This window comes from Polyodon spathula, chromosome 5 (genome assembly GCF_017654505.1).
Source record: "Polyodon spathula isolate WHYD16114869_AA chromosome 5, ASM1765450v1, whole genome shotgun sequence".
NCBI classification, from domain to species: Eukaryota; Metazoa; Chordata; class Actinopteri; order Acipenseriformes; family Polyodontidae; genus Polyodon; species Polyodon spathula.
The window spans coordinates 47,718,592-47,745,892 of NC_054538.1; the positions used below are offsets into that span (position 1 = coordinate 47,718,592).

General features: G+C 36.7%; 1 protein-coding gene across 1 annotated transcript in view; it reads right to left on the reverse strand.

Moving 5' to 3' along the window:
• dnajc27 (DnaJ (Hsp40) homolog, subfamily C, member 27) overlaps positions 1-25,965 on the reverse strand; it is a 52,334-nt gene extending 26,369 nt beyond the window's left edge. Inside the window, exons 1-3 of the mRNA XM_041250673.1 lie at positions 25,865-25,965; positions 16,116-16,198; positions 9,195-9,264 (exon numbers count right to left, since the gene is read on the reverse strand). Of these exons, the coding sequence (XP_041106607.1) occupies positions 9,195-9,264; positions 16,116-16,198; positions 25,865-25,951 (240 nt within the window). The 5' untranslated portion in view covers positions 25,952-25,965. The remainder of the gene's footprint in view (positions 1-9,194; positions 9,265-16,115; positions 16,199-25,864) is intronic.
• Between the last annotated feature and the right edge of the window lie 1,336 nt (positions 25,966-27,301).

The window sequence follows — 27,301 nt, forward strand, 5'->3', positions numbered from 1 at the left end:
TTATCAGTTTCCTTTAAAAGTGTATCCTTTTACTGATGTTTTTCATTGCCGTTTGACAGTTGATTATGGCTCTATAATTCAGTTATATGACAAACTTTCTATGCAAACGCCGACTGCACTCATTGTATATTAATATATAGTATATTGGATGCACTCAAGTATATTAAAATGGTAAAACCATAATTTTTTTCAGCTGCAGAATCGTAAAAATAAATACGTTTTAAGCACTTGCTTCTGCAACCGCCAGACCCGCAGTTTATGCGGAATACTGAAATCAGTACAACATAGCCGACAATTTAGTCTGGGCTTTGTAATTAAATCAAAGTTATTGTGAAGGAACATATTACATAAGAACATAAGAACATAAGAAAGTTTACAAACGAGAGGAGGCCATTCGGCCCATCTTGCTCGTTTGGTTGTTAGTAGCTTATTGATCCCAAAATCTCATCAAGCAGCTTCTTGAAGGATCCCAGGGTGTCAGCTTCAACAACATTACTGGGGAGTTGATTCCAGACCCTCACAATTCTCTGTGTAAAAAAGTGTCTCCTATTTTCTGTTCTGAATGCCCCTTTTTCTAAACTCCATTTGTGACCCCTGGTCCTTGTTTCTTTTTTCAGGCTGAAAAAGTCCCTTGGGTCGACACTGTCAATACCTTTTAGAATTGTGAATGCTTGAATTAGGTCGCCACGTAGTCTTCTTTGTTCAAGACTGAACAGATTCAATTCTTTTAGCCTGTCTGCATATGACATGCCTTTTAAGCCCGGAATAATTCTGGTCGCTCTTCTTTGCACTCTTTCTAGAGCAGCAATATCTTTTTTATAGCGAGGTGACCAGAACTGCACACAATATTCAAGATGAGGTCTTACAAGTGCATTGTACAGTTTTAACATTACTTCCCTTGATTTAAATTCAACACTTTTCACAATGTATCCGATCATCTTGTTAGCCTTTTTTATAGCTTCCCCACATTGCCTAGATGAAGACATTTCTGAGTCAACAAAAACTCCTAGGTCTTTTTCATAGATTCCTTCTCCAATTTCAATAGCTCCCATATGATATTTATAATGTACATTTTTATTTCCTGCGTGCAGTACCTTACACTTTTCTCTATTAAATGAAATTTGCCATGTGTCTGCCCAGTTCTGAATCTTGTCTAGATCATTTTGAATGACCTTTGCTGCTGCAACAGTGTTTGCCACTCCTCCTACTTTTGTGTCGTCTGCAAATTTAACAAGTTTGCTTACTATACCAGAATCTAAATCATTAATGTAGATTAGGAATAGCAGAGGACCTAATACTGATCCCTGTGGTACACCGCTGGTTACCACACTCCATTCTGAGGTTTTTCCTCTAATCAGTACTTTCTGTTTTCTACATGTTAACCACTCCCTAATCCATGTACATGTGTTTCCTTGAATCCCAACTGCGTTCAGTTTGAGAATTAATCTTTTGTGCGGGACTTTGTCAAAAGCTTTCTGGAAATCTAAATAAACCATTATTATTTAGACTACATTTCTCAGGAAGGACTGTCAAGGAAATTCATGGTTAAATTAATTTTAATAGAAGCATTTTCCAGATATTTAATTCAGGCTATTGTCTGTCTGGCATGCTGTGGGGAATGGGTTGTTACTTCAAAGCTAATTAGATAAGGCACACAACACAAACTGTGTTAACTCTTTGAAGCTCACCTTCCAAAAAGCTATCTGATTGTCTCCTAAGGTGTCATAAAACTTGCCAAGCTACAGTGCAGTTTGACCATTATTGTGTTAAAATTTAGTTAAAATGCTTTAAGAATAATTATTAATTACATAACTTGGACACAAGTTTAATAGTTATTTTAAGTAAGTTTCCCAATAAATCTGAAGTGTTTATTGTGTTTTAAATGAATATTATAAACTAAACTATTTTTTACAGTACAAGGGAACACCTATACATCGTGTTATTTTAACTCAAAACAAAGATTTTCACGCTCTCTGCTCTTCTCTCTGGATGCTCTGGATTCGCGCTCTCTGGGCTCTCTAGATTCGCTCTTTTTTTAATTTCATCGTCTCAACTCATCTAAGTCTGAAGTTCTTCAACGAAGACGCAATGATGTAATCTTCAAAGCTGTCCCGGAGAAAATTGGCTGCCTCCAGAACAACGAAAGCTTTTGCCTACAGACTTCAGAGATACTGCACTGCGCTGCTGCACAGCTAACTTCTACAGAGAGGACGACCATGTTAAGAGTTTGTTTAAAACACCACACAGAGTAAGTATCAAACTTATATTGTGCGTTTACAAGAACCTGAACTGAAGCCATGATATTGATACTGTCACAATACGTAATGTACGTCTATCCAACTAGATGCTGAACATTGTACATGCTTACTTAGCCACATGGAAGCTGGCGCATGTATACATAATGCGTGACTGAATCAAACAATGCATGATGAACTATCAAGACTGCTTCACTAATGCAGAACTCTATGACCAGACAGCACATTAAGGATTCATTATGAACATTTCACAATGCACTACTTTTCCTTGAATGCTTTAATTTGTTTCTTCTTTATACATGTTTTTAACTATGAAGCCTAACCTTTATTATTCTTTCTTTGAGAATATGAATACATGTATAATAATTTTATTTCTTTTTGTCTTATAACAAACACACATTCTTATAATAAATACACATACACATTGATTTGAATTACTTAAACATACATAACATTAATTGTTAATCTCTTTTCATCATGAATCTAGGGATAATTAAGACTTAATTAACAGAATCGTTAGTTCTTATTGAGGTATTGTGTTTATTATGGTTAATAATTACATTGAGCTACAATGGGTATTTTCTTTAATGGTAATTGGCGAGGACACAGTTATGACTAAACCCTAGATACAAGGTAAATATACACGACAGAACAACTGTGCCACCCTGAGTGTAATGGTGCAATTTTTTTTTTTAAATGTGTGTATTCTATGCTCTCTGCACAGATCAGTGACCATTGGGATGGAATCATGTTACCACGTACTACAACTTTTTATTGGCGCAGTTCAAGGATTACAGTGGCTTGCGAAAGTATTGACCCCCCCTTGGCATTTTTCCTATTTTGTTGCCTTACAACCTGGAATTAAAATGGATTTTTATTTGGATTTCATGTAATGGACATACACAAAATAGTCCAAATTGGTGAAGTGAAATGAAAAAAATAACTTCTAAAAAAATAAAAAAAATAAAAATAAATTCTAAAAAATAAATAACGGAAAAGTGGTGCGTGCATATGTATTTACCCCCTTTGCTATTAAGCCTCTAAATAAGATCTGGTGCAACCAATTACCTTCAAAAGTCACATAATTAGTTAAATAAAGTCCACCTGTGTGCAATCTAAGTGTCACATTAACTCAGTATATATACACCTGTTCTGAAAGGCCCCAGAGTCTGCAACACCACTAAGCAAGGGGCACCACCAAGCAAGTGGCACCATGAAGACCAAGGAGCTCTCCAAACAGGTCAGGGACAAAGTTGTGGAGAAGTACAGATCAGGGTTGGGTTATAAAAAAATATTCAAAACTTTGAACATCCCACGGAGCACCATTAAAGCCATTACTAAAAAATGGAAAGAATATGGCACCACAACAAACCTGGCAAGAGAGGGCCGCCCACCAAAACTCATGGACCAGGCAAGGAGGGCATTAATCAGAGAGGCAACAAAGAGACAGATAACCCTGAAGGAGCTGCAAAGCTCCACAGCGGAGATTGGAGTATCTGTCCATAGGATCACTTTAAGCCGTACACTCCACAGAGCTGGGCTTTACAGAAGAGTGGCCAGAAAAAAGCCATTGCTTAAAGAAAAAAATAAGCAGACACGTTTGGTGTTCGCCAAAAGGCATGTGGGAGACTCCCCAAACATATGGAAGAAAGTACTCTGGTCAGATGAGACTAAAATTGAGCTTTTTGGCCATCAAGGAAAATGTTATGTCTGGCGCAAACCCAACACCTCTCATCACCCCGAGAACACCATCGGCAGGGACTGGGAAACTAGTCAGAATTGAAAGAATGATGGATGGCGCTAAATACAGGGAAATTCTTGAGGGAAACCTATTTCAGTCTTCCAGAGATTTGAGACTGGGACGAAGGTTCACCTTCCAGCAGGACAATAACCCTAAGCATACTGCTAAAGCAACATTCCAGTGGTTTAAGGGGAAACATTTAAATGTCTTGGAATGGCCTAGTCAAAGCCCAGACCTCAATCCAATTGAGAATCTGTGGTATGACTTAAAGATTGCTGTACACCAGCGGAACCCATCCAACTTGAAGGAGCTGGTGCAGTTTTGCCTTGAAGAATGGGCAAAAATCCCAGTGGCTAGATGTGCCAAGCTTATAGATACATACCCCAAGAGACTTGCAGCTGTAATTGCTGCAAAAGGTGGCTCTACAAAGTATTGACTTTGGGGGGGGGTGAATACTTATGCACGCTCAAGTTTTTTGTTTTTTTGTCTTATTTCTTGTTTGTTTCACAATAAAAAATATTTTGCATCTTCAAAGTGGTAGGCATGTTGTGTAAATCAAATGATACAAACCCCCAAAAAATCCGTTTTAATTCCAGGTTGTAAGGTAACAAAATAGGAAAAATGCCAAGGGGGGTCAATACTTTCGCAAGCCACTGTAAATCCTGTCTCAACGATCCCTTGGATGCTGTGCTCAACTGGACTCGTTACCCTGCCGGTTGGAAGACCACCCTGGCTTTAAAGGGACAGTCCCTTTCTTTCTTTTGTGTTCTAAACAAATTTTCTTTTGTCTATTATTTTTGTGTGTTTCACAATTCACAAAGCGAACAGATTGTAAATACTTGCTGGTGCCAACCTCCTACAAATGTTTTTGAGCTTATCCTTCATAAGAACATAAGAACATAAGAAAGTTTACAAACGAGAGGAGGCCATTTGGCCCATCTTGCTCTTTTGGTTGTTAGTAGCTTATTGATCCCAGAATCTCATCAAGCAGCTTCTTGAAGGATCCCATTGTGTCATCTTCAACAACATTACTGGGGAGTTGATTCCAGACCCTCACAATTCTCTGTGTAAAAAAAAAATCTGGAAATCTAAATAAACCATGTCATATGCTTTGCAATTATCCATTATCGATGTTGCATCCTCAAACAGACTGTGTGTCTGTTTGTACTTCCACACCATTCCTGCAGAGCCTCCCACAGTATGCTAAGAAGGTCAAGACAGAGGAGTGCGATTAAAACATGTTTAAAAAAAAAAAAGTTCCATACAAATGAGCATGTTAAATTGCAGAAGATGACTGGGAGATAACCCGCTAAGCAGAAAATATCACCTTTGGTCACCATTTTTTAATTTACGTTTTTTAGAAATTTTAAAGCAGTTTGTGTGAACTCTGTTCAAGAGTCAAAGAAGTTGACCTGCCAAAACTTATATACATTATAAAATAGATAAACCATATATGCATTATTAAATACATATAGAAAGGAAACTTAATGTGGTACAATTAAACATGCACTGACTGAAGGGTATATTGTATTTATTATATAAACCTTCCAAAAATGTGCTTGACAGGCTATGGCAAGCCAAATTATCATTTAGAGATATGTCAAATTGCATTTTAAGATATCTTCGAATATTTAGAGCTATCTGTAAAACATTTCAAGATATCTCAAATTAAATTCCAGATATCTTTAATTGTGCAGTTTTTAAGAGATCTACAATTAACTTAATCATATCTGTAAATCAATTTGAGATATCTAAAAATTAAATAAAGATATCTCAGATTGATTTAGAGATATTTTTAAATACTATGGAAACCATATGGATTGTGCTAGCATGGCACGCCAAACTGTCATTTACAGATATCTTAAAATTAGGGTTTTAAAGATATCTCTAAATCATTTAAAGATATCTCTACATAACTTCCTGTTCATTTAAAGATATCTTTAAATCATTTGAAGATATCTTCAAATAATGTCCTGTTCATTTAGGGATATCTCAAAATAACTTCCTGTTCATTTAAAGATATCTTTAAATGGACAGGAAGTCCATTGAAAACATAGAGCATTTTCACAGGAAGTCATTTTGGGACATCTCAAAATGGCTTCCTTTTAATTTGAAGATATCTTCAAATGATGTAGAGATAGCTCTAAATAAACAGGAAGTTATTTTGAGATATCTCTAAACGAATAGGAAATTATTTGAAGATATCTTCAAATGATTTACATACATCTTTAAATATGTACAGATATCTTTAAATGAACAGGACGTCATTTAGAGATATCTGAAACGTATTTAAAGATATCTCAAAAACATTACAGATATCTTAAAACGATTTAAAGATATCTAAAAATGCATTTTAGATATCTTAAAGAAATTAGAGATATTTTCAAATATTTAGAGATATCTATAAATGAATTTCAGATATCTCTAAATGACAATTTGGCTTGCCATAGACAGACAGGTAAATTGGTAGGTTAGGTTGAGGGGGACAAAGACGGCGCTGACAAATCCTTTCAACAATCCAATCGCATATTCACCAGTTACAAACATACATTGCAAGCGAGTGGACTTATCGGTCACATGTTTCTGGCAATTCCCCGTCAGGCTACAATGAGCTGTCCCGGCATTCCTATGATCTATTCTATAGCTACTGCATGCACTATATTGAGACGCCAGGAACCAATGAAGTACAAGAAGCTTGATAGCATGTGAACAAGCTGTGCAGCAAAATTGCTATGTGTATTCTTTACGCATTAAATTAAAATATCATATGTAATTCATATTTTTTCAATGCGTAAAACACCCAGTACACAGCTTATCTGGAGCACTGATTATGATTCACAGCTTTTGGATGTGCAAATCACACGTTGGTTAAACTGTGGATAGAACAAATGTGGAATAACTGTTGCCACTATTTTAGAAGATGTTTTTTTTGTAGCAAAAATAGGAACGTTAAGTTTAAAAAAAAGATTTGCAAAAAAATGTTACGTTTGCAGCACAAACCCACAAAACTAGGGAAATTGGTTAAGATTCTACAATAAAGCAATCTTAATTGACACATGCTCTATTTAGGTACTGTAGCACAGACAAGGAAAGTGTGGAGTCAAAACAGATTTACGACACCAAAGTTCTGAGACTGATGACCTAGGCCAATAGATAATTGTGGCAGCATTTATTTTGCAAATTCTGCCAAAAACAGTATGCCCCACAAAAAATGATTTTAATATTCCTTCAAGATAAATTCTATAAATATAGCCCTTCCTTGTTAAGCGATGATGACTTGCAAGCTTGTAGCTCAAAAGAAACTTTTAATTCCCATTTGAAATGTGTTCTCACCATCATCATCACAATGAAAACAGTACCAGACCAGCCATTAATTTCTCACTGTAGTAAACTGTTCCACTGACTGCTGATCTGGGATCAATTCTGCCCTTGTCACCGAATTTATTTTCCATTTTGTTTTTCTTTCGTTCCTTTTCATCTGCCACACTTCTTTCAAACACTTGCATGTGCCTCTTCCCAGATTCCACACACCTTTGTTTAAGAGGTCAAAAGGAAACCCTAGAAACCGTCGGTGCCCAACAACAGCTTCTTCGTCCTTCTATAGCGGTGCAATATTGAACACTCTGAAGAGTTCGCTGTAAGTACTTTACTATTCATATGTGTAACATTTAAAAAATATTTATTTCAATTCAAGTACATTTAAAAGAAACGTATGCCCCCGTGAAATTTTAATCTGTGTTGCTTCATTTTTTAAGTGGTTCAAGTAAAATGTCTATCAAAACATATTCAGATACTTTTTTTTGCATTCATTAATTCATACATGCATACAAACAGCTCTTTTGCACCTTTGAAAAATAATTTTGTTTTTGTGAAAGAAAACAATACAGTTTTAATTCTCTGTATGTACCAATAAAATAAAAGTAGAAAAAAATGCAGTATAACAATATTAAATTTGCCCCTAAATACAAATGTCATTGGTACACGGGATATAAACGGGTCTGTGTAACACGAGTGTTTAAAATGTATATTTGTATTTAGGCACGAGGATTGCACATCACTTCACGTGCAAGTAAAAAGTAATAATATGTGAGCACAGGGAACTGCACTTTATTAATTCACGTGCAGTTGTACCGGGACTCCAATTGAATGACTGATTAGCAATCGAGTCTCGGTACAGCTGCATAAAAGCTGCATGTTTTCACTCACTCAGGGTTGTGTGTTCGGTGAGTGGAGAACAGGATTGGAGACAGAGATAATAATACAAATAATAACGTATTTCTGGTCTGACGTCCCCCACTCCGGCCGTCTTTGTGACAACCCTTCACAATTTCCCCTCAATTTGGTCAAATATCCCTGCAATTTTTGGTAAATATTTCCATAACTTTTTATTAAAAAACTACTGATGATTGGCAGGGCCAGTTGGGTTTTGGAATTTTCATTACAAGAGTGTTCCAACTGCGCATACCCAGATTACATTTTTAAAACCTTAATATTTATTTTAGTTTAAAATGTTCTGATTGCCAAAAAGCTTGATTCCTGTTCGTGGACCGTGTCTGTGCTAAACACCATGTTTACAGACCTCTCTTTTATAGCTATGGGTGGCTAAAAAAAATAAATAAATAAACGGCCTGACACAAGCATTTAACATGTTTTTAGGCAACCCCTTTAACTAAAAAAGTACACAATGGAGAGTTAAGCCCTTTTCCAGTTCCCTATACAATCTGGAAGGCCTTGTAGTTAATGAATTTTATAATTGCGTTTAAACCAAAGTTACTAATTTCTCAAATTTTGTGTTTATAATGGTTGCTTCAATTCAACTTCGCCTCTATAATTTGATTTGCACAAGATTTTCAAGACATTTTGATTGAAAACAATTACACTAGCTAGTCTTGGTTTGCAGGGGAACTGATCTGAGACCACCAATATGTATTTCATATCCCCCCCGCCGTATTCAACACACACATACAATATGCAGCACACATTTTTGTGTAAATGGACTTTCCTCACATCCTCACTCATTAACATAATGTAAATAACCCAACATCTATTCTCAGTTTCAATTACTATCCCTCCACACACATAAACACTTACATAGCTAACTGGCTTCACATTGTAACCATACACGCTGTTGATAGTATTATGGAAGCCCTGTACAGTATGTCTGTATGCCCAAAGGCCAATTGAAAGAGTAAACTCACCTCATAGAAGAAGGGGTGCCCTGCCATGTCGAAAATGTTCACTTTGATCTCTCTCTCTCGGACTTGGACTCTATAAAAAATAACAATTATTATTAGACACCTCACAGACTGCCTTAGCATTATTAACAATATAGCACTTAAAGACCGTAGAAAGCTGGCAGAAACACTTCCCTGAATTCCTATAGTTGATTGTTTAACAGAAGAAAGACATTTTCTAGTGAAGTTGTGTCATTCCATTCCTGTTAGCAGTTTATTCAAATAATCTACACTACAGAAATTCACCAGTTCATGAACTTTAATATCAAAACTCAAACTGCAGAAAAAAAGTAATCAACAATTTAAGAAATAGCGAACTGTGTAGCATGTCACGTTCTGTACTAATATACATATATATATACACACAGACGCACAGTAGACTCCCATTAATCAGTTTTTCAATAATCTGTGCGGTTTACTACAGTACATTATCAAAATATATTTGTGCAGAATTCATCTGATCTAAACGGAAGTAGGTATTTGTGCGCTTTAGCGCAGAAATCAGCGTATCTGTGTGGAAGCGGATGGTCATCATTTAATTTAATTAAATTGAGTACAGTATCAGGGTTCTCCCGAGGAACTTTGTACAGCAGGGCGGCAGAACATTATAGCCGGGAGCACTTTTAACAGAAAAATAAACTTGCCTTACCTTAAATATATAATACAATAAATAATGTGTTGTCTTTTGTTGACTGTATCTGGTTGCTGTTTTTTATGTTCTACATTTTGTTTTTCATTACTGTTTATTATGGTAAATTACTGTGCTTATTTAGGCACTGTATGATTTGAATGGGGAAAGATAACATAGGTTTATTGGAGTTCACAAAAAAGTGCCCTTTTCATTTCCTTTTTAGCTTCATTATTGAGCTTATTGCTTCATTTAAATAATTTTCTTTACATTAAGTTTTCAGGGCATTTTGTTAATGCACATCTATTTTGGTTTTTCAATTTTTTTAATGCAACTGTTCATTTCAACCATTTTTTTTTTTTTTTACACAACAGTACTCACACACGTTTGGTTGCCATCATAACTGTTGCATGAACTGGAGTGAATAATCCAGCACCTCTGCACTTAAGCATTAGTATATCGGCTGACAAGTGTTCAGCTAATATCCCACACAGTCTTTTTTCTTAAAGGCGTACAACCTCCATACATGAACCCCCAATATCTCTCACAAGCACCTGGGTACATATTTTTTATTTTTTGGTGCATATGTACAGGTATTATGTAAGCAATAAGACATGACACCCTGGAGTGTCTAATTGCACTTATGAAATGGGTTACTAGTTTTTAAAAATAAAGATATAGACACATGTTTATTTAAAAATGAATATAGGTTTATTTTTTCCTAAATATATTACTACGCTAGGAAAAATAGTTCCAATAAATGTAATAGATAAACAAATTATTTGTAATAATAAATTAAATAAACTCAAATAAATCAAATCAATTATCAGGGTACTTTCAGTATTTGTCTCATGAAGTTGACTGTACCAGGGAATGTACAGTTTTCTAAATTAAATGGCAGTTACACAGTTGGACAGTTTGTGCAGTAGGCGGCACTGTTTGATGAGTAGGGGAGTTTGTTTCTGCCTTTGGTTTATGAGTTGACAACAGTACTCCAGAGAGTATGTAACTCCAGGACTTCCTGTCTTTCTCAGCTGGTGCCCAATATCTTCTTAAACTACCTTATAAAATGGGTTGGGAGATATCTGCGTCCTGAGTACCGATGACTTAAATTTGTTTAAGTCTGTTTGAGATGCAGCAGGGTGACATTGTGACTTGTCTTTTTGTTGTGGCGTGCAAGTTTTCAGGAGAAATGAAGACGCTGTTTGTTCTTTTAAAGTGGGTATCTTAAATTAGATTTATAGATTGCCCCACTGTGGGAGAATTAAAAAAAAAAAGATTCAGGCCAGCTCGAAACCTTGTGTAGCTGCTAACTGAATACTGTGTGCCAACTGATGAAACTTTTTAAAACTGTGTCTATTGCAGTTTTCCAGTCAATATTGTTTTTTGTTTGTGCTGACCAATCATTAAAAAACTGACACAGCCTAAGTGGTTACTTTTTTAGTATTAGTATTGGCACAATAATATCTGTTTTTAAAAAGTCTTAGCTGCTGGGATTTGTTTTTACCTGTTGGTTGAACTGTAATAATTCAATGGCTTGGATCAGCCAGTCAGGACGCAGATATCTCACAATCCATTTTATAAGCACTATATATCACCTTATAAAATGGGTATTTTAAATACTCTATCCTTATTGGTCAAAACATGTCACATGGGGGTGTCGATATTACAGCATATCACCATGGGTTGGCACTATTTTTTTTTTCCAAAAATGGGCAAATCACTGGCAGATATCCATACACTAGAATTTTAAAACAAAACCAGCAGACACATTGGGATTTATCGCGATAAACATGACCGACGAGATTTATGTAAATGTTGAACTTTTGGGAAACCGAAGTGTACATGAGATATTGAATGAATCTGAATCGGACACCAATGATTAAAGTAGTGATAAAAAGCAAAAGTAAGTATTCAAATAAATTCAAAATTCGCCATTCTGATCGCTCTTTTCCTTCTCCCTGAACTACAGCGTTTCCCTATCCGATTTTGAAAATAGTTTAAAAAATCTCTCTTAAACTTTCAGCTTTTTACAAAAGATTTGGGTCCCTCTTAAAGGAGACTTTGGGGTTAAAAGATGTTTTGTTGCCGTTGCTCCCGCTGGCAGTTCTTCGGTCTGCCTGCCTGCTGCCACCTTTGCTTATTATGCCCCATGGTCCTGGAATGAGTTCCAGTCCAAACTATAGCTGCAGACCCAGATATCTTTATTGCAATTTAAGAGTAAACTGCATGATTTTGTGACAGAGTTGTAATTGTTTAAAGTAGTTGACTACTTTTGTGTATTTTGATTATTGTTTTAAATGTGATTTGCCTGTGTCTTAATTGTATTTTATTGTGTATTGTTCTTGTTGTCCGATTGACTTGCTGCTACCTGCTTGGCTAGGTCTCACTCATAATAGAGGTTTTAATCTCAATGTGACTACAAGGATAATAAATAAATATTATAAATATCATATACATATATATCTCCAGCTATTGACTATTGATCTACGAAAAAACGTTAAAAAAAAATAGGAAGATATTGCATAGTAGGCAACCAGTTTGGGGTCATACAAGTACTAATATATTTGTGCACAGTTTTTGCAAAGGCTTTGTTGGGCACACAAGCCATCGTTTTATATATTATAGATTATAAAACGACGACTCGTGTGTCTAGAAAAAAAAAAAAAAAAAAACAGTTTTTCTGAATAAGGTGTCGGCTAGTATTCCGATAAGTGGGTATTCGGTATCACGCTTTCAGAATACTGGTATCCAGAATACGGACGGATTCATTCAGAATACCCTGTTTACATGGCATGGAATAGCTATCAAATTTCCCAATATTACAACTACAACTGGAATCCTGATAGAACAGGACAATTGAAACAGGTACCCGGACAGCAATATGGGTGCAGTCAATTGCACCTACCACGCACGGCAGGTGCGTGACCTCATAAAAACCCTGCATTATCTCCTCACTTTTTTCTCTGGTACTGGGGAATTTAATATGTTCCTCAGCACGTCGCAGCAACGTGGTTATGAACCGGTCGAGGTGGCAGACACGGCTGACTGGGTGATCCCCACTGTATCACCTGCCACCTTCTGGAAGGTCCCAGTAGCCAGGATACACATACAGACAGACACTACCAATTGCTCAGTCAAGGCATGACTGTGCAGGTTTGTTCTAGCCAGGTCATTGTGCAGCATGTGGCATAGATGAGTCGAGACGATACCTGGACAAGATTTGCTCATTGCTGAGCTCCTCATATGTGTGCCGAGGCTGGTAAACCCTTTCAGTATATCTTCGCCTATGTCAGGGTTTCTGTTGCTGGGTGTGCCTTGCATCATTCACATCCACATGTCGACAGACACGCTGCATGCTACCCACGTTTCCCATTGTTGCCTGTTTGTAGTCAGTGCTGAAATGGTAGTGTGCGCGGAGTTAACGCAGTCCTTTTACAATCCTTATTCTGCGTGTCACAAACCTGGTTTTGTGCTTGGCACGTATCTTCAAATATACCAGGATCACGCATCTTGTCGGCCACTCACCCCACATTGCATGATGCATACATTTTATTTCTGCACAGCGCAGAATGGATTGTGACGCACAAAAGGACGTTTCAAATATGGCAACTTGGCACAATTTCGGCACAACGGCCATTTGCGACACGCATACCCCTCTGTGCGGTGCGCAAACCTTTCGAATATCGGGCCCATGGTCCCTTAAAACATAAAAAAAAAATGCCAAAAATGCATTAATTAAAAAATAATTTCAGATGTTGAATTGAACATTGCCACTGAAAGTACAGTTTTGATTCGTTACACTTCTTGTAATTCTTGGTTTATTCATTACATTTTAAAGTAAAATATTATAGACCGAAGAATGGGATGGGAGCAATAGCAACAAAACATCTTATAACCCCAAAGTCTCTTTTAAGAGAGACCCAAATATTTTGTGAAAAGCTTAAAGTTTAATAGATATTTTTTAAACTATGTATTTTCAAAATGGGATAGGGAAACGCTGTAGTTCAGGGAGAAGGAACAGAGCCAATAGAATGGCAAGTTTTAAATGTATTTGAATACTTACTTTTGCTTTTTTTTTTCACTACTTTAATCATTGGTGTCTGATTCTGATTCATTCAATATCTCATGTACACTTCGGTTTCCGAAAAATTCAACATTTATATAAATCTCGTCGGTCATGTTTATTGCGATAAATTCCAATACGTCTGCCGTTTTTGTTTTTAAATTCTAGCGTATGGATATCTGCCAGTGATTTGCCCATTTTTGAAAAAAGTGCCGACCCATGGTGATATGCTGTAATATCAACACCCCCATATATATAATTATGTACCTGCAGCTAAAACAGGCACAGTTTATGTCCCACCCAGCAAACTTATGATTGGGCTACCGCAGAGAAAATGCAGATATTTAATTGGTTGATCGTATCTAAGTGGCCTTTCAGGAAAAAAAAGAAAAAATGTCGAGTACTTTGTTGGAAAGCACGTTTAAAGCTTTATTTATTCTCTCACGCTACGACCCGTCAGAAATGTGTTCACGACCCATAATTTAGTAACAGCTGCTGAGGGCACGATGGCCTGGCTTCGCGGGCACGAATTTGTCCACGGGCACCACTTGGAGGACCACTGGAATAAACCAAGAATTACAAGAAGTGTAACAAATCAAAACTGCACTTTCAATGGCAATTTTCAATTCAACATCTGAAATTATTTTTTAATTAATGCATTTTGTTTTATGGGACTATTTTTTCTAAGGTTCGGCAGAGGTGTAAGGATATTTAATAAAAATGACTTTTTTGATAATTAAAACATGTTTTTACGATTTTTGGCTTTTTTTTTTTTTTTTTTTTTTTGGTAAATGTTGATTGATCCATTTTATAAATTCAATAAGGCACTTAAGGGTGTGGGATATACCCCACACCCTGTCGTGCCTTATTGCTTACTTACAGTACAATAATACAACATAAAATTGACTGAATGACAAGACCCAAAAATAATTGTAATATTGTTTTTAATACAGTAGCCAGCACAAATATAGTATTAAGCGGTTGACTGTGCCAGCTTAGTTTGAAAACCCTTTTTTTTAGCAGTCATTTTAACGTTTTCCTCGAAGTGCTTAACACAGAAAACCCGCCCCTTCAACTCTCTGATTGGTTAAATGTTGTGTCAAGACGTAACACAGCTGTCATGTGGTTCCCAGATTTCTTTTTTTTTTCACCCAGCAACGCGCAAGTGATCTAGTCTGCTATAAGCGCAGTCAATCCTTATTGTTAAAGGCACAGTAGCATCTGCAAGACAGGCGGATCGGGATGTCGCCCGGATGAAGAGGCCTGGGGAGAAGCCCGAGTATACCGCAAGCAAATTGACAGTACTATATTGTAGTTACTGAAAGGAGTGACAAACGACCAGAAAGCTGACTTAAGACTCTGGCAGTTTGAATATGAAGTGCAGTTACAACAATTAAAGACTCAGAGCAAGATCAGTGACTTTTTTAAAACCAGCTCTCTATATACAGTGTATTTGACTGTTGTTGAGACATTCTATTTCATTTGTGTTTTTTCATGTTTTTAGTTTTCAGTTAATTGTGCAGGGGTTTCCCAAACAGTAAACCCAATTTTGGCCAATCCGTGTTTTTCACTTATTTAGACTCAAATAGGTACCAATCTGCACGAATCAAAGGGGGTCTACTGTGTGTGTCTAACTTATATACAGCTTCACAGGTAGACAGTCATTTAACACCTGGTTGTAGATAAGACTGTAAAAATAGTCATTTTTTAAAAGTACGCATATCTATCTTGGGGTTCTAATGCCTCCTTCACAGGGAGAGAAATAAAACAACTTAGAGAAACATGAAAGTAAAGTAAAATTTAGAGAAATAAAGAAAGTGTTGCAAGAGGTACAAAATGTATTTCAAGGCTGGGTTATTATCATTTAACTATTACCCCCTCATGGTTTAATTTAACATATACTTAACAATTTTTTGTTGAAAATACAAGAACATACAACACTATATAACTATTAAGCACTCAATAGTGCTGAATAGTGCTTAGTTGGAGAAGTAGGATGTTTCTCCGAGGCTTATCTGGGATAAATTTACATAAGCCATGGTAAATCTTATTCCCTGAAATTTCCTGTTAAATCTGGTTATTCATGCATGTCCTGTAAAATAATCTTAGATAAACCAACATGGGAACAATACATTATCTAATGTTTGACAATAACTGCTGTTAAGATGAAAGATTAAAAGGTGGAACTTACTTTGTTACTCCATAATCGATTCCAATTGTGGCCAGATACTTTGCAACAAATCTCTTCTCACAGTAGCGTTTTATTATACAGCTCTGGAAAATAACAGACAATAGTGTAATGGGCATATGCATAAAAGATGGAAGTAATTTTCGGCGATTTATAAAACTTATTTTACCAGCCAGTGATGGTCTTAGATGTGATTTAGTGTCACGGATTGTTACCATGACATGTTATCTAACCAATTGTCACTGGTATGCAAATGAGCTGTGCCATCTACTTAAGACAAATATAATACATACAATAATAATACATCTAAAATCTGTTTCTCATACAGTAAACCATAGAAAAAGCTTCTTAGAAATAAATACAGCTAGATTGAAAAATTCTGTCTGTCACGCAATTCTACTTGGTTTCATAGCAAAACTGGATTAGAAAATGCTACATATTTCTTGCAGTTTATTTGCAGTTACTGAAATACGACTTTTTGAAATAATTAGACCTACAAGAATACAATCTAGTTTGACACAAATATGTATTTTTATATATAAATAGTAAACATCCAAACGTGTTGGGGGACTTGTAATGAAATATTATTTATTTTAAAATGACTTGAGCTCTAAATCGGTAGATGGAATGCTATGAAAAATGTCAGGCCAGTGACCTCATTTTTGCTGTTCAATCTATCATTTTGGTAATTGTAAACACATGACATTTAGAAATAAAAAACAATAAAAATATTTCAACATTGATTTTTTTTAAAAATTGGAATTATATTTATTCTGGATTTAAATATTAATAATGAGTGTTTTAGGATCTCGTAAATGCTATCAAACCTGGACTGAAATATTCAACCTCAAAACTTTCTAAAAAAATAACTATCAAAACAACACCGCAAGAAAGATTTAACATGTTTTTTTTAATTTAAATTTGTACTACTCTGCAACTATCAAAACAGAAAATGGTGTTGTATCCATTAATTAATTAACTAATTAATTATTTCAAGCAATTGAACCTCAAAACCCATATGCACAAACACACAGTAATGAGGAGTGTCAGACTGTGCTGGTGTTTCTTTGTACCTATGCGAGTGATAATCATGACTACCACCACATTTCACAGAGAAGTCTGTCTGGCAGTATTCACAGTAGACTTGAGTTTGAGACACTTGACTTCTTTTAATGAATGACCATTCTGTGGTAAATGCCTCTCGATCTCTTAGATGCAGGAGTGTGACATTTTTGTTTGATTTGTGATTCCTATTTTAATAACTAATAAGGCTGGGGTTTTGTCACGGAAATCTGGACTAAAAATCACGGAGCAGTTGCAGTAAATGTGTTCAAAATCATGGAGCAGTCGCGGCAAATGTGTTCAAAATCATGGAGCAGTCGCGGTAAATGTGTTCAAAATCATGGAGCAGTCACAGGAAATGGTGTGTGAAGTCACAGGGATGAAAATTCTACTTTTTTTTTAAAAAACAATTTTACATACAATATACAGTACCTACATAAACATAAAATTAGTCTGTCTACTCTAGAAGTAGGAAAAAAAGGAATATTAAACTAAATATTTATTTATTAGTCAGTTAGCCAGTTATCCCCAAGTATATTTTTGTATGCAGATAATGATCGTAACAAGAGTTGGGAAATTCCATGTGTTTCCAGAACTGGTAAACGTGCATTTAATTTCACTGACAATTTTGTAGTAAGCATGGTATTACGCTGTGCTATACAGTTGTCTTCAAAAAGTAGAATGGCTGTGCTGTGATACTTCGCTTGATTTGGGTCAAAGACCCAACAGGCAATGAAAAATGTTGCTGCAGGTTGACAAAATCTGGCAGCAGAGTTGCACTGCATGTTTCAATTTTTTCAGCACTGCCAATTGACTTAAAGTGCGAATTGCTACACTGCAATGTAAGGTAACCAAGCTAGTTCAACATAATTAATTAAACCATGAAAAAAGCATTTTTTTGTTATTTTTGTGTTTGTGTTGCAAAGTTCAATGTTCGCTACTAAAATCCTTAGCCTTACTGGCAAGCAACTAAGTAAATATGTGATTGATAATGATTGATAATGACAAATCTATAAGGGCTTCTGATTTTCGGTGTTTTACTCTCCTTTAAGAATCTCTTGTTAAGCAATTCCTGTACCTCGATCACAACTGAGAACCGTGTTTATAGTAAAATTTATTTAATTTTTTTTCTATGAAAGAAGTTGCAGTTAAAAGAAATCCAAAATCATATTTAATAAAACAAACAAAAAAAAAAAAATCACTCAAAACGAGAGGTATATTTTACATTTTTCCAATACACAATTATTTTTTATTTATTTTTTTTTAAACAGTGCTGTGTTTTTTTTAACAACCCTGTGACAGAGACAGCATGATTCTTGGTGATAAATCTCCCTCCCCGACCTGTGAGGGAGCTGGGTAAAGGGAACATTGTGCCCTGGACTGGATGGCCCAACAATTCATCCCCATGGTTGTGGAAGTTAGATGGTCAGCCATCTGGAACGGGGAGTGTGGAAGGGTGGTGAGCAATTCATGGACACAGAGACAGAACTTTATTGGTAACGCCACTCAGGCGCACTGATTTCTTCCAACCCACAGAGGACAATGTTGTCCGTGGCCTGAATACTGCCAGCAGTAAACAGGACCACAGGTTTACCAATTCTGTTATAGGGTTCAGTGCCCATGCAAGTGCTAAAAATAATAATGAAAACAAAAGGCGAAAGAAACAGGGAAAATAAAACACAGTAATAAAACTACAAAATAAAAGGTGCTGCTCTTGGCAGCGTTACCCCGACCGCTGCTATCCGCACGGCCCGGGTCTCCGTCTTACACTGTTGTGTTCCCTCCACCTATACACACTCGGGGTGTGCCGAAGGATTCCCCGATCTCTATAATCTTTCTTTTTTCTTTTGGTTGGTTTTCTTTCTTTTCTCTGGCCATGCTCGGTCCGGCGGCAAAGTTTCGCCCGCTGGCTCGTTTCGTCTTAGAGGGGGAAGCCCGAGGGAACACAGCGCATAATCTTTATAGGGCCAGCAATTCCCCCAAGGCTCGCCTCTCAGAGAGAGGGAAAGCTACACACCCTCTCTCCCACCTCTCCATGTCACTGCCATGACCGACAGGCGGATATTGTAAGGCTGCTGCCCTCTTCCTGCAGCACTATGAATGTGCCAGAAAAGTCAGCACAGGTCTCTCCTGTTACAGGGCAGAACTACAGTACACCAAGTCATCGACCCGGAAGGGAAGCAATATGGCAACCGCGGACTGGAGGAGAAACGGTTGCAATCGCTATCAGAGGGAGCGTGACTGACGGTATATAAGAGCGAGGTGTTCTGTTCTTTTGTATGGTTAAACGCTGAACTGGAAAGAGAAACATATTGTTATTGTGAGTGTTTAGTTTGCTTTGTCGTCTAAAATCTACTTGTTTGTTGTAATTCGACAGCTAAAGCAATCCGGAGCTGTAGCTACAGGCCAGCACAAAACCCGGACAACACTGCACTTGTTCATAATTAAACTGCATTTTCACCATGAACTTGTGACTGTGTTTGGATTTACTGTGTATGTTTATTAAATACTGGGCATTTAACAGAGCACTGTGTACTGCCAGTTCTCATTATTCTTACTGTTGTCATCAGACTTTGGATTATAAATAAACATAATTTCACCAGTACTTTGTTGTTTGTCTTTGTCCTGAGCCCTATATCACTTCTACATCTGCACACTACAAACCACTTTGCCACAAACCTACAATATTATCAAACCCTGGTTCCCTGAAATAGAAATATATCCATTACACAAGGGGTTAACCTATTACAGTCAGCACTCAGATATCCATTAACCAGATACACATCAGTCGTGTTTTACCACCAACCTGCGGGATCATTTAGTAAGGCAGCACCCGACAAAATACGACAGCGGGAACACAACTAAAAAACAAAAGGAAGCAACATCTTCAGTGACAGCTCATTTTGGAAAGAAAGTTGATCCAAAATGCATGCGTCAGAGCAAAAGAAATAACAGGCCTGATAGTATAGTAGAGGGAGCTGCATTTAAACATCTGATTGTGAACCTTGCTCTGGGCTACGAAATGCCCTGTCAAAATTCATTACTCTGGATCACAAACATGCAAAAGAAAAGCTTAGGCAGGATTTAATTCAGTAGTGTAATTCAATGTCCATCACTACCGACATAGGAACAAGCATGGCACAAGAAGTGTTTTTAACAATCACCTGTCATTACATTAAGCAAAACTGGGAACTCGAGTCAAAAGTATTAGCGACACGAAAACTACACAAGAGACACAGCTGTGAATTTCGCAGAAGCGTTCAATCAGATAAACAGAATTTGAAGAGGCTACAAAAGTAACAGCTTGTGTTCATGACAACGCGGCCAACGTGTGCAGAGCAATGCTTTTGCCTTCTGCAAGCGAGCGTGCTGTGCTACTTTTTGGTAGCGTGGTAAGTGTGAGCTTGGAGGATGTACAACAAGTCCATACGTTAGGGGCAGAAGCAAGGAGTGCTTTAAATAGGAAACAAACAGAAATACTGAACACAGAAAAAGCACCACTCAAGTTAATAAAGGATGTAAAAACAAGGTGGAACACAGTTTAGTATATGTTTGAACAACTTCTTGAATTAAAATGGCCTGTTATTGCTGTTTTTATCAAACCCAGATTTGACCAAAAAGTCTGGACGCAGCTACTTTAGATCTCACGACTGAGCACTGGAAGCTAATGGCTGAGATACTACTTCTACTATTACAGCCATTCGAACTGGCTACAGTACTTTTGAGTGCAGAGAAAAACATTACGGCTAGTTCTTTGTACCCACTTGCAACAGAAAAAATAAATGGGTGCTCAGCACCCCCAACAATTTGTCTTGAAAAAACATTGCTCCAAAATCAAAATGGCTAAAATGAAAATGTCCAGCAGAGCACGAAAAAACCTACGGTAAAAGCTGCCTGTAAGTGTGCACATCGTTGCTGCCGGTGTCTGTCAGCAACAGCACATCTGATCTACAACCCATTCACAAACTTGCTCAGCGTCAGCTGGCCCATTCTATCAGAATTAAATTGAATTCTGACTAATCTCGTCCTGCGAGCATTACTCATTATCATAATGTATTATTGTTGACATTCTTTTTACATTGCACCTCCCAGCACTAAGCTACGAGACAGATGTACTGTATCATTGGTTAATGAAGTGCAAACAGAGGGAGGGACGGTTCAATCACAAGTGTTCACAGGAAGAGTCACTGTGTGATGTTTGTGAGCTCCATGCCAACTCAAAAATGTTTAACAAGAAAGAACGAAGAAGAGCTGTCTAAAGTGGCAGTGAAATGTTCTAGGATTAACAAATGCTGAGGGAAGAAATGGGTGCACAACAATTTGTCCATGATAATAATAATAATAATAATAATAATAATAATAATAATAATAATAATAATAATAATAATAATCAAATGTCAGTCAAGTACTACCTTTTCCGGTTCTAATCTGTCTTTAATTTAACTAACACTGTCTTACCCGAATTTTAAATTACAATACTTTAAAATGCAACAGTGCAATACACATTCTAACTCCTTTCATGTCCTCAATATATATAAATTGCTAATTTATATAGACATTTCAATTTCAATTAATTTTGTAATTCGGTGTCATTCCCCCCAAAACACTGCCACTAAAAATGAATACAAAACAGGTAGATAATTTAGTTTTGCTCAAATTATTACAAAAAAAAAAAGAGCAAGTAGCTATGACATGGTTCAAGTAGTATAAAATTGTGAACGAAACACAATCTTGAGAAGTGCATCGATTTCTCAATACCTTACGTAGTTCTGCTGTTTAACTCTAAAACATGTGCTTTCACGAAAAGGGTTAGAATGTGTAGGTTTAAAAACAGCATACCGTTTCTTTTTCCCCTGAATTGAGCATCCAGCAATGCACCATAACAAAACTGTAAATCCTTTGCCACTGTAAATTTCAAGATCTGTGAAACTATATAAAGTCTCTCAAATGTAAACATCTAACATTCTGTACATCCAGCCGATCATCACTGTGATGCAGCGCACTCTCCATTGTCTGACGAAGTTTCTGTTTCTTTTTTTTTTTTTCAAAGCTGTGTCGTTTGTACAGGTTCTGTAACAGTGGTTAGCAAACTACAGTTGCGCAGACACTGCAGGCCGAACAACTCATCTGACTACTATCGTTACTGAACTCCAGCCATGGGTAAATTTTACAGTAAATCCTTAGACACAATTGTATGTTGTTTGTCTTAACTGATGCTGTCTGTGTTGCCTTGCCCCTTCCACTGCTTGTAAGGGGGATGGGAGGGAATGCAGAGTTTAGGGTTATAAACCTTAACATAACACATTTCCCTACTTTTGTCATTTTAATATCAACCCTAATTGAAATTGATGCACTAACTATGTTTTTTTATATATATATATATATATATATATATATATATATATATATATATATATATATATATATATATATATATATATATATAGTGGTAGGGTAGGTGGAGGAGTCAGGCAAAGCACCTGGCTCCAATTTGTTTTGATGGGGCCCTGCATAAAAGCAGCCGTGTGTGCAGCTGTGTGGAGATCTGTCTGGTCGGAATCAGTGAAGGTACCATGGGTGTGTAAACTGTCCTGGTAACTGGAAAATGGCATAGCCATCCAGTGTGGTTAGTTGGGGAGAAAAAAAAAAAAAGTTTAGTTTAGCTCTCCATGTGGGAGTTAGGTTTTTGTTTTGTTTTGTTTGTATAGTTGTTATTTTGTAAAAACGTACTTACTGAAAAAGTTCCGGTGTTGGGTTAAGTAACACAGTGTAACAATTTTTTTTTTTTTTTTGGTTCCTGGGTAGTATGTGTTATTTCCTAATTGCTTATGCCTCAAAAGTATAGAAAATGGCTATTATTCCCCACAAACTTTGCTTTTGTGACCAGGACAGTGATATTTTGAAATTTACCTATTTTCTAGAACATTCCAGATAGATTCAGTGCTGAGTAAACTTGGAGTAACTTCTAGAACTTTCTAGAACTTTCCAGTAATATAAATAGTAGTATAAATACAGGGGCCTTAAGCCCACCAGTTCAGTTTAGTTCCAGCTGCCTAAGTGGATACATATTTGCATTTTTCCGAGATGGCATCAAGAGGCTGCAATGGTGGCATTCCTGATGGGTCTCCAAGGTGGTTTTACCAAGTTTCCCTGCTATCTTTGCCTTTGGGACAGCAGGGACACGAAGGCGCACTACTACAGGTGGGACTGGCCACAGCCGACCGAGTTCTCTGTGGGGAGGAACAGCGTCAAGTGGGAGCCACTGGTGGACCCCCGGAAGGTGCTGATGCCACCACTGCACATCAAATTGGACCTTATGAAACAACTGGTCAGAGCTCTAGATAAGGAGTCGGCAGCCTTCAAGTACCTTCAAGACTAAGCTGTCTAAGGCAAAGATTATTTTGAAGAAGCCCACCTCCATCACAGCCCCAACCGCCACCCCTGTGAACCAGCCCAGCACTGCTGGGGGCGGTCCCTTGCTCCATACTCCTGCTGGAGTGTCCGGACCTCCAGTTTCTGGGCCTAGATCCCAGGTCGGGGCACCACCAGACACAGTTGCTCACCTGGACCCCTACTTCGTTCTCTCTGATCTCCCAGACTTTGCTGTGCTGTCGCCAGACGTCTCTGGTTTTCCCCGTCTCCTGCTTCGCTCCCCTGGCGGATCTGACATTGTTACGCCGGCTCCAGACCTCTCACCTCTGCTGACTGTTACAACCTCCCCCTCCCGGCTGGCGCTCTAGTCGGCCATACCATCCCGTTTGGGTAACTCATTGCCAGTTTGTGGTTCCTGCTTGGGAGCACCGGAGAACGAACAGACCCATCCTCATGCCCGCCCACAAGAAAGGGTGAAAATGTAAAATCTTTTGGTGGGGTGGGGGGGTTGTGCTACGTACAAGGGGGAGGGTATGTGGCAGGGTAGGGGGAAGAGTCAGACGAAGCACCTAGCTCCAATTTGTTTTGATGGGTCAAACACCACAATCACGCCTGATGCGTGGAAGGCTGCGTACAGCCGTGAAGAGACCTGTCTGGTCGGAATCGGTGAAGGTACCGTGGGTGTGTAAATTATTGTGGTAACTTGAAAATGGCATAACCTTCCAGTGTGTTTAGTGAGACACAAAAAACAAAAAACTTTTAGTTTAGTTTAGCACTCCATTTGTTATTTTGTAAATAAAAGTGTGCAACTTTACAAGTGATGCAATATTTGCCGTTATAAAACTACCCAGAACTCTAGTTTCTGAGTAAAAGCATCAATCGCCTCTTAAAGTACTCGGTCTTCATTTGTAGTTTCAGGGTGTTTTGTTTCCTGGTGTCTTTTTAATTTGCTTTGCTTCATGCTGTCGTTTGCAAACATTTGGCCACAGATTACAAGGTACGAATGTGTCTTCTTTTTTTCTGTTTTAGGCAAAGGTTCAGTTCCAGGCTGCTTTGAAGTTATTTTCAATTTTTGATTCCAGACGCACCAGATTTTCACAAAATTTCACATAAGTTATCTCACCGTTTCTCAGGTGAATTCAAATTCTCGCGATACTATCCATGAACAGGACCAAGGGAAAATGCAGATAACCTTGATTGCAATGTAGCCTATCCTAACAACGTTGTACAAATGTATTGTTAACAGACAGCTGACCTTGGAAGTTTTGTACTCTGGGAACTATTTTTAGTGAAACTTCAAAATAAATTTATTACCAAAGCCCCTGTAATGGGTAGCGTTGGGAACCTCTGCACTAGAGCAACCATCTTGAAAAGACAGTTAGAGCCGATAAGTGTAAAGATATCAGGACATTAATGAAAATTAAAATTACAGGTACGTTATTTAGTAGCAACACGTGTGGACGTACAACACTGTATTTTTCAGAACCTCACTTTAAGTGTATTTGTATTTATGTTTTTCGCTGTTCTTGTTTTAAATTTCTTGATGCAACTCTTCATTAAGCCAGATTTTTACACAACACTACTCACACACGTTTGGTGACCATCACAACTCTCTGCACTTGCAAGCACTTGTATATTATCAGCGAACAAGGCCTCACCAGGTACATTTATGATACCATAAAAAAGGACTAATTGCAATTTTATGATATAAAAGCATTGCAAATTGTTATGGTTTTGTATATTTAGCTGGGAATTGTGCAACATGCGAATTAAATAGTAAAGTGGAAGTACTTTTTGGATTTATTTAAATTTTAATACATTAGTTATGCACTTTAGCTTTGTATGAATTTATTTAAAATGTATATGACTGACCTGTTATGTTTGACCTATCAGAGCAATAAACAAATGTAGCAAAATACCTTATCTCCAATTTATCATTGGATAGGCCTGGGATTAAGATGCAGTACAAATAGAGAGGGCAGGCTGTATTTTTTTTAACGAAAAGCACTTAGGCTTCATTAATAAATAAAATAATTTCGAAGTGTATATGCAATCCTTGAAGGTTTGAGCTCAATCAAGTACTACTGTAAGAACCAAATGATGAGCTGAATCCTCCTGTTCGTACAATAAATGTCATTATGTTAATTTAAAAAAAAGTTACTATTCTAGGGCTTTGTTTCATGCTCTCTTTTAACAAGGTTTTCTGGAATATGCATTCAGTTTATACAAAAAAAAAAAAAAAAAAAAGAAATATTGTTTTAGTGCCCGATTCCGATCCTGGACAATGTTAAACTGCCTCTGTGTGTGGTATCACTCACCTTTCCGACCTCTGCGTTGCCAAGGCTGATTACCTTTACTCGCAGCGATTTCTTGTTTTCACGTCGCTTCTGCAGATTTGTTTCCATAATGCAAATATATATATCTAAGATATATATATATAGATATATATATATATATATATATATATATATATATATATATATATATATATATATATATATATATATATATATATATATATATATATATAAAATGTACTATGTATGCATATCCAATAAATAATAATAATAATAATTAGACAAAATAATGACTAATTCCATTACTACGTTTAAGGTACCTGTTTAGTAATTTTACAACGTTGTTTGCAGGGCCTCCAATAAATAATAATAATAATAGTAATAATTAAAAACACCACTGGAATTACTGCATTTTGAAATGTGATATTTTAACTAAAATTAAAGCATATGTCTCCAGCTGTAACAAAGTATAACTTTGTAAAATAACAAAAAAGGATACCAACATTACTATTAACAACAAATACATGAAATAGGTATACACTAGCATGTACAAACAACAGCAGATCTATATAATTTAGTTGGGTATAAAAGCGTTTAAAAATAACAATTATAAACAATCGAGGCCCAAATCAAATTAAATCGCAGTTATGTACATTCCCCGCACGATATCGATGTACTTCTTTGGACGGATGGGTTTATATTAATTTTACGCTACAGTCTTTGTATTTTGAGAGGAATACAATGCCTATTTCTATCCATAATTCAGGATTTTTTCCTGTTTTTTTTTAATGTTCCTGCTTCCCTGTTTCTAATCTGCAGCTTCAAACTCCATTCAGCAGATTCGACACGTGAAAATAGTCTAGTTAAACAAAAAAAAGACACATAACCTCTACTTTTTAAATCTAATTTAACGATTTAAATATTATTTAGCTTAAATCTGAAATTATCTGCTTGGTTTTATTCTAGTTTTAATGTATTAATTACTATGGTAACAGTAAACTCAAACGGTCATTTTAATTAAAGTGCAAATTCGACATACAAATTTAAAGGGACAGTTACCAAGTTGAAGCAGAAAATGAAACAATAAACAATGCAGTGCTTCCTCGAGGTGGCAGTATAATTGGTCTTCAACCAACTTAAATGGAAAATAAAGTCTATAAAACAAAAAAAGACCAACAGCAAACAGAACAAAATAAAACAGAATAAAATACTTCTGAGAATGTCTCATTAGAAGGCAATTGACAATGTTTATTTGATCAAACCTTTAATTTAATGAAGTGTTGACACCGCAAGCGTCAATAGAAAAAAAATATATATATACTGCCACTCGACCGTCAATACAAAAATGCTGTTGACAACCAATTGTCCATAGAAAAATATGCTATTTACATCATGTTTTTCATTATTATTATTTTTATTATTGGAGAGTACGAACCGGTTCAGAGTTCAAAGTTATCA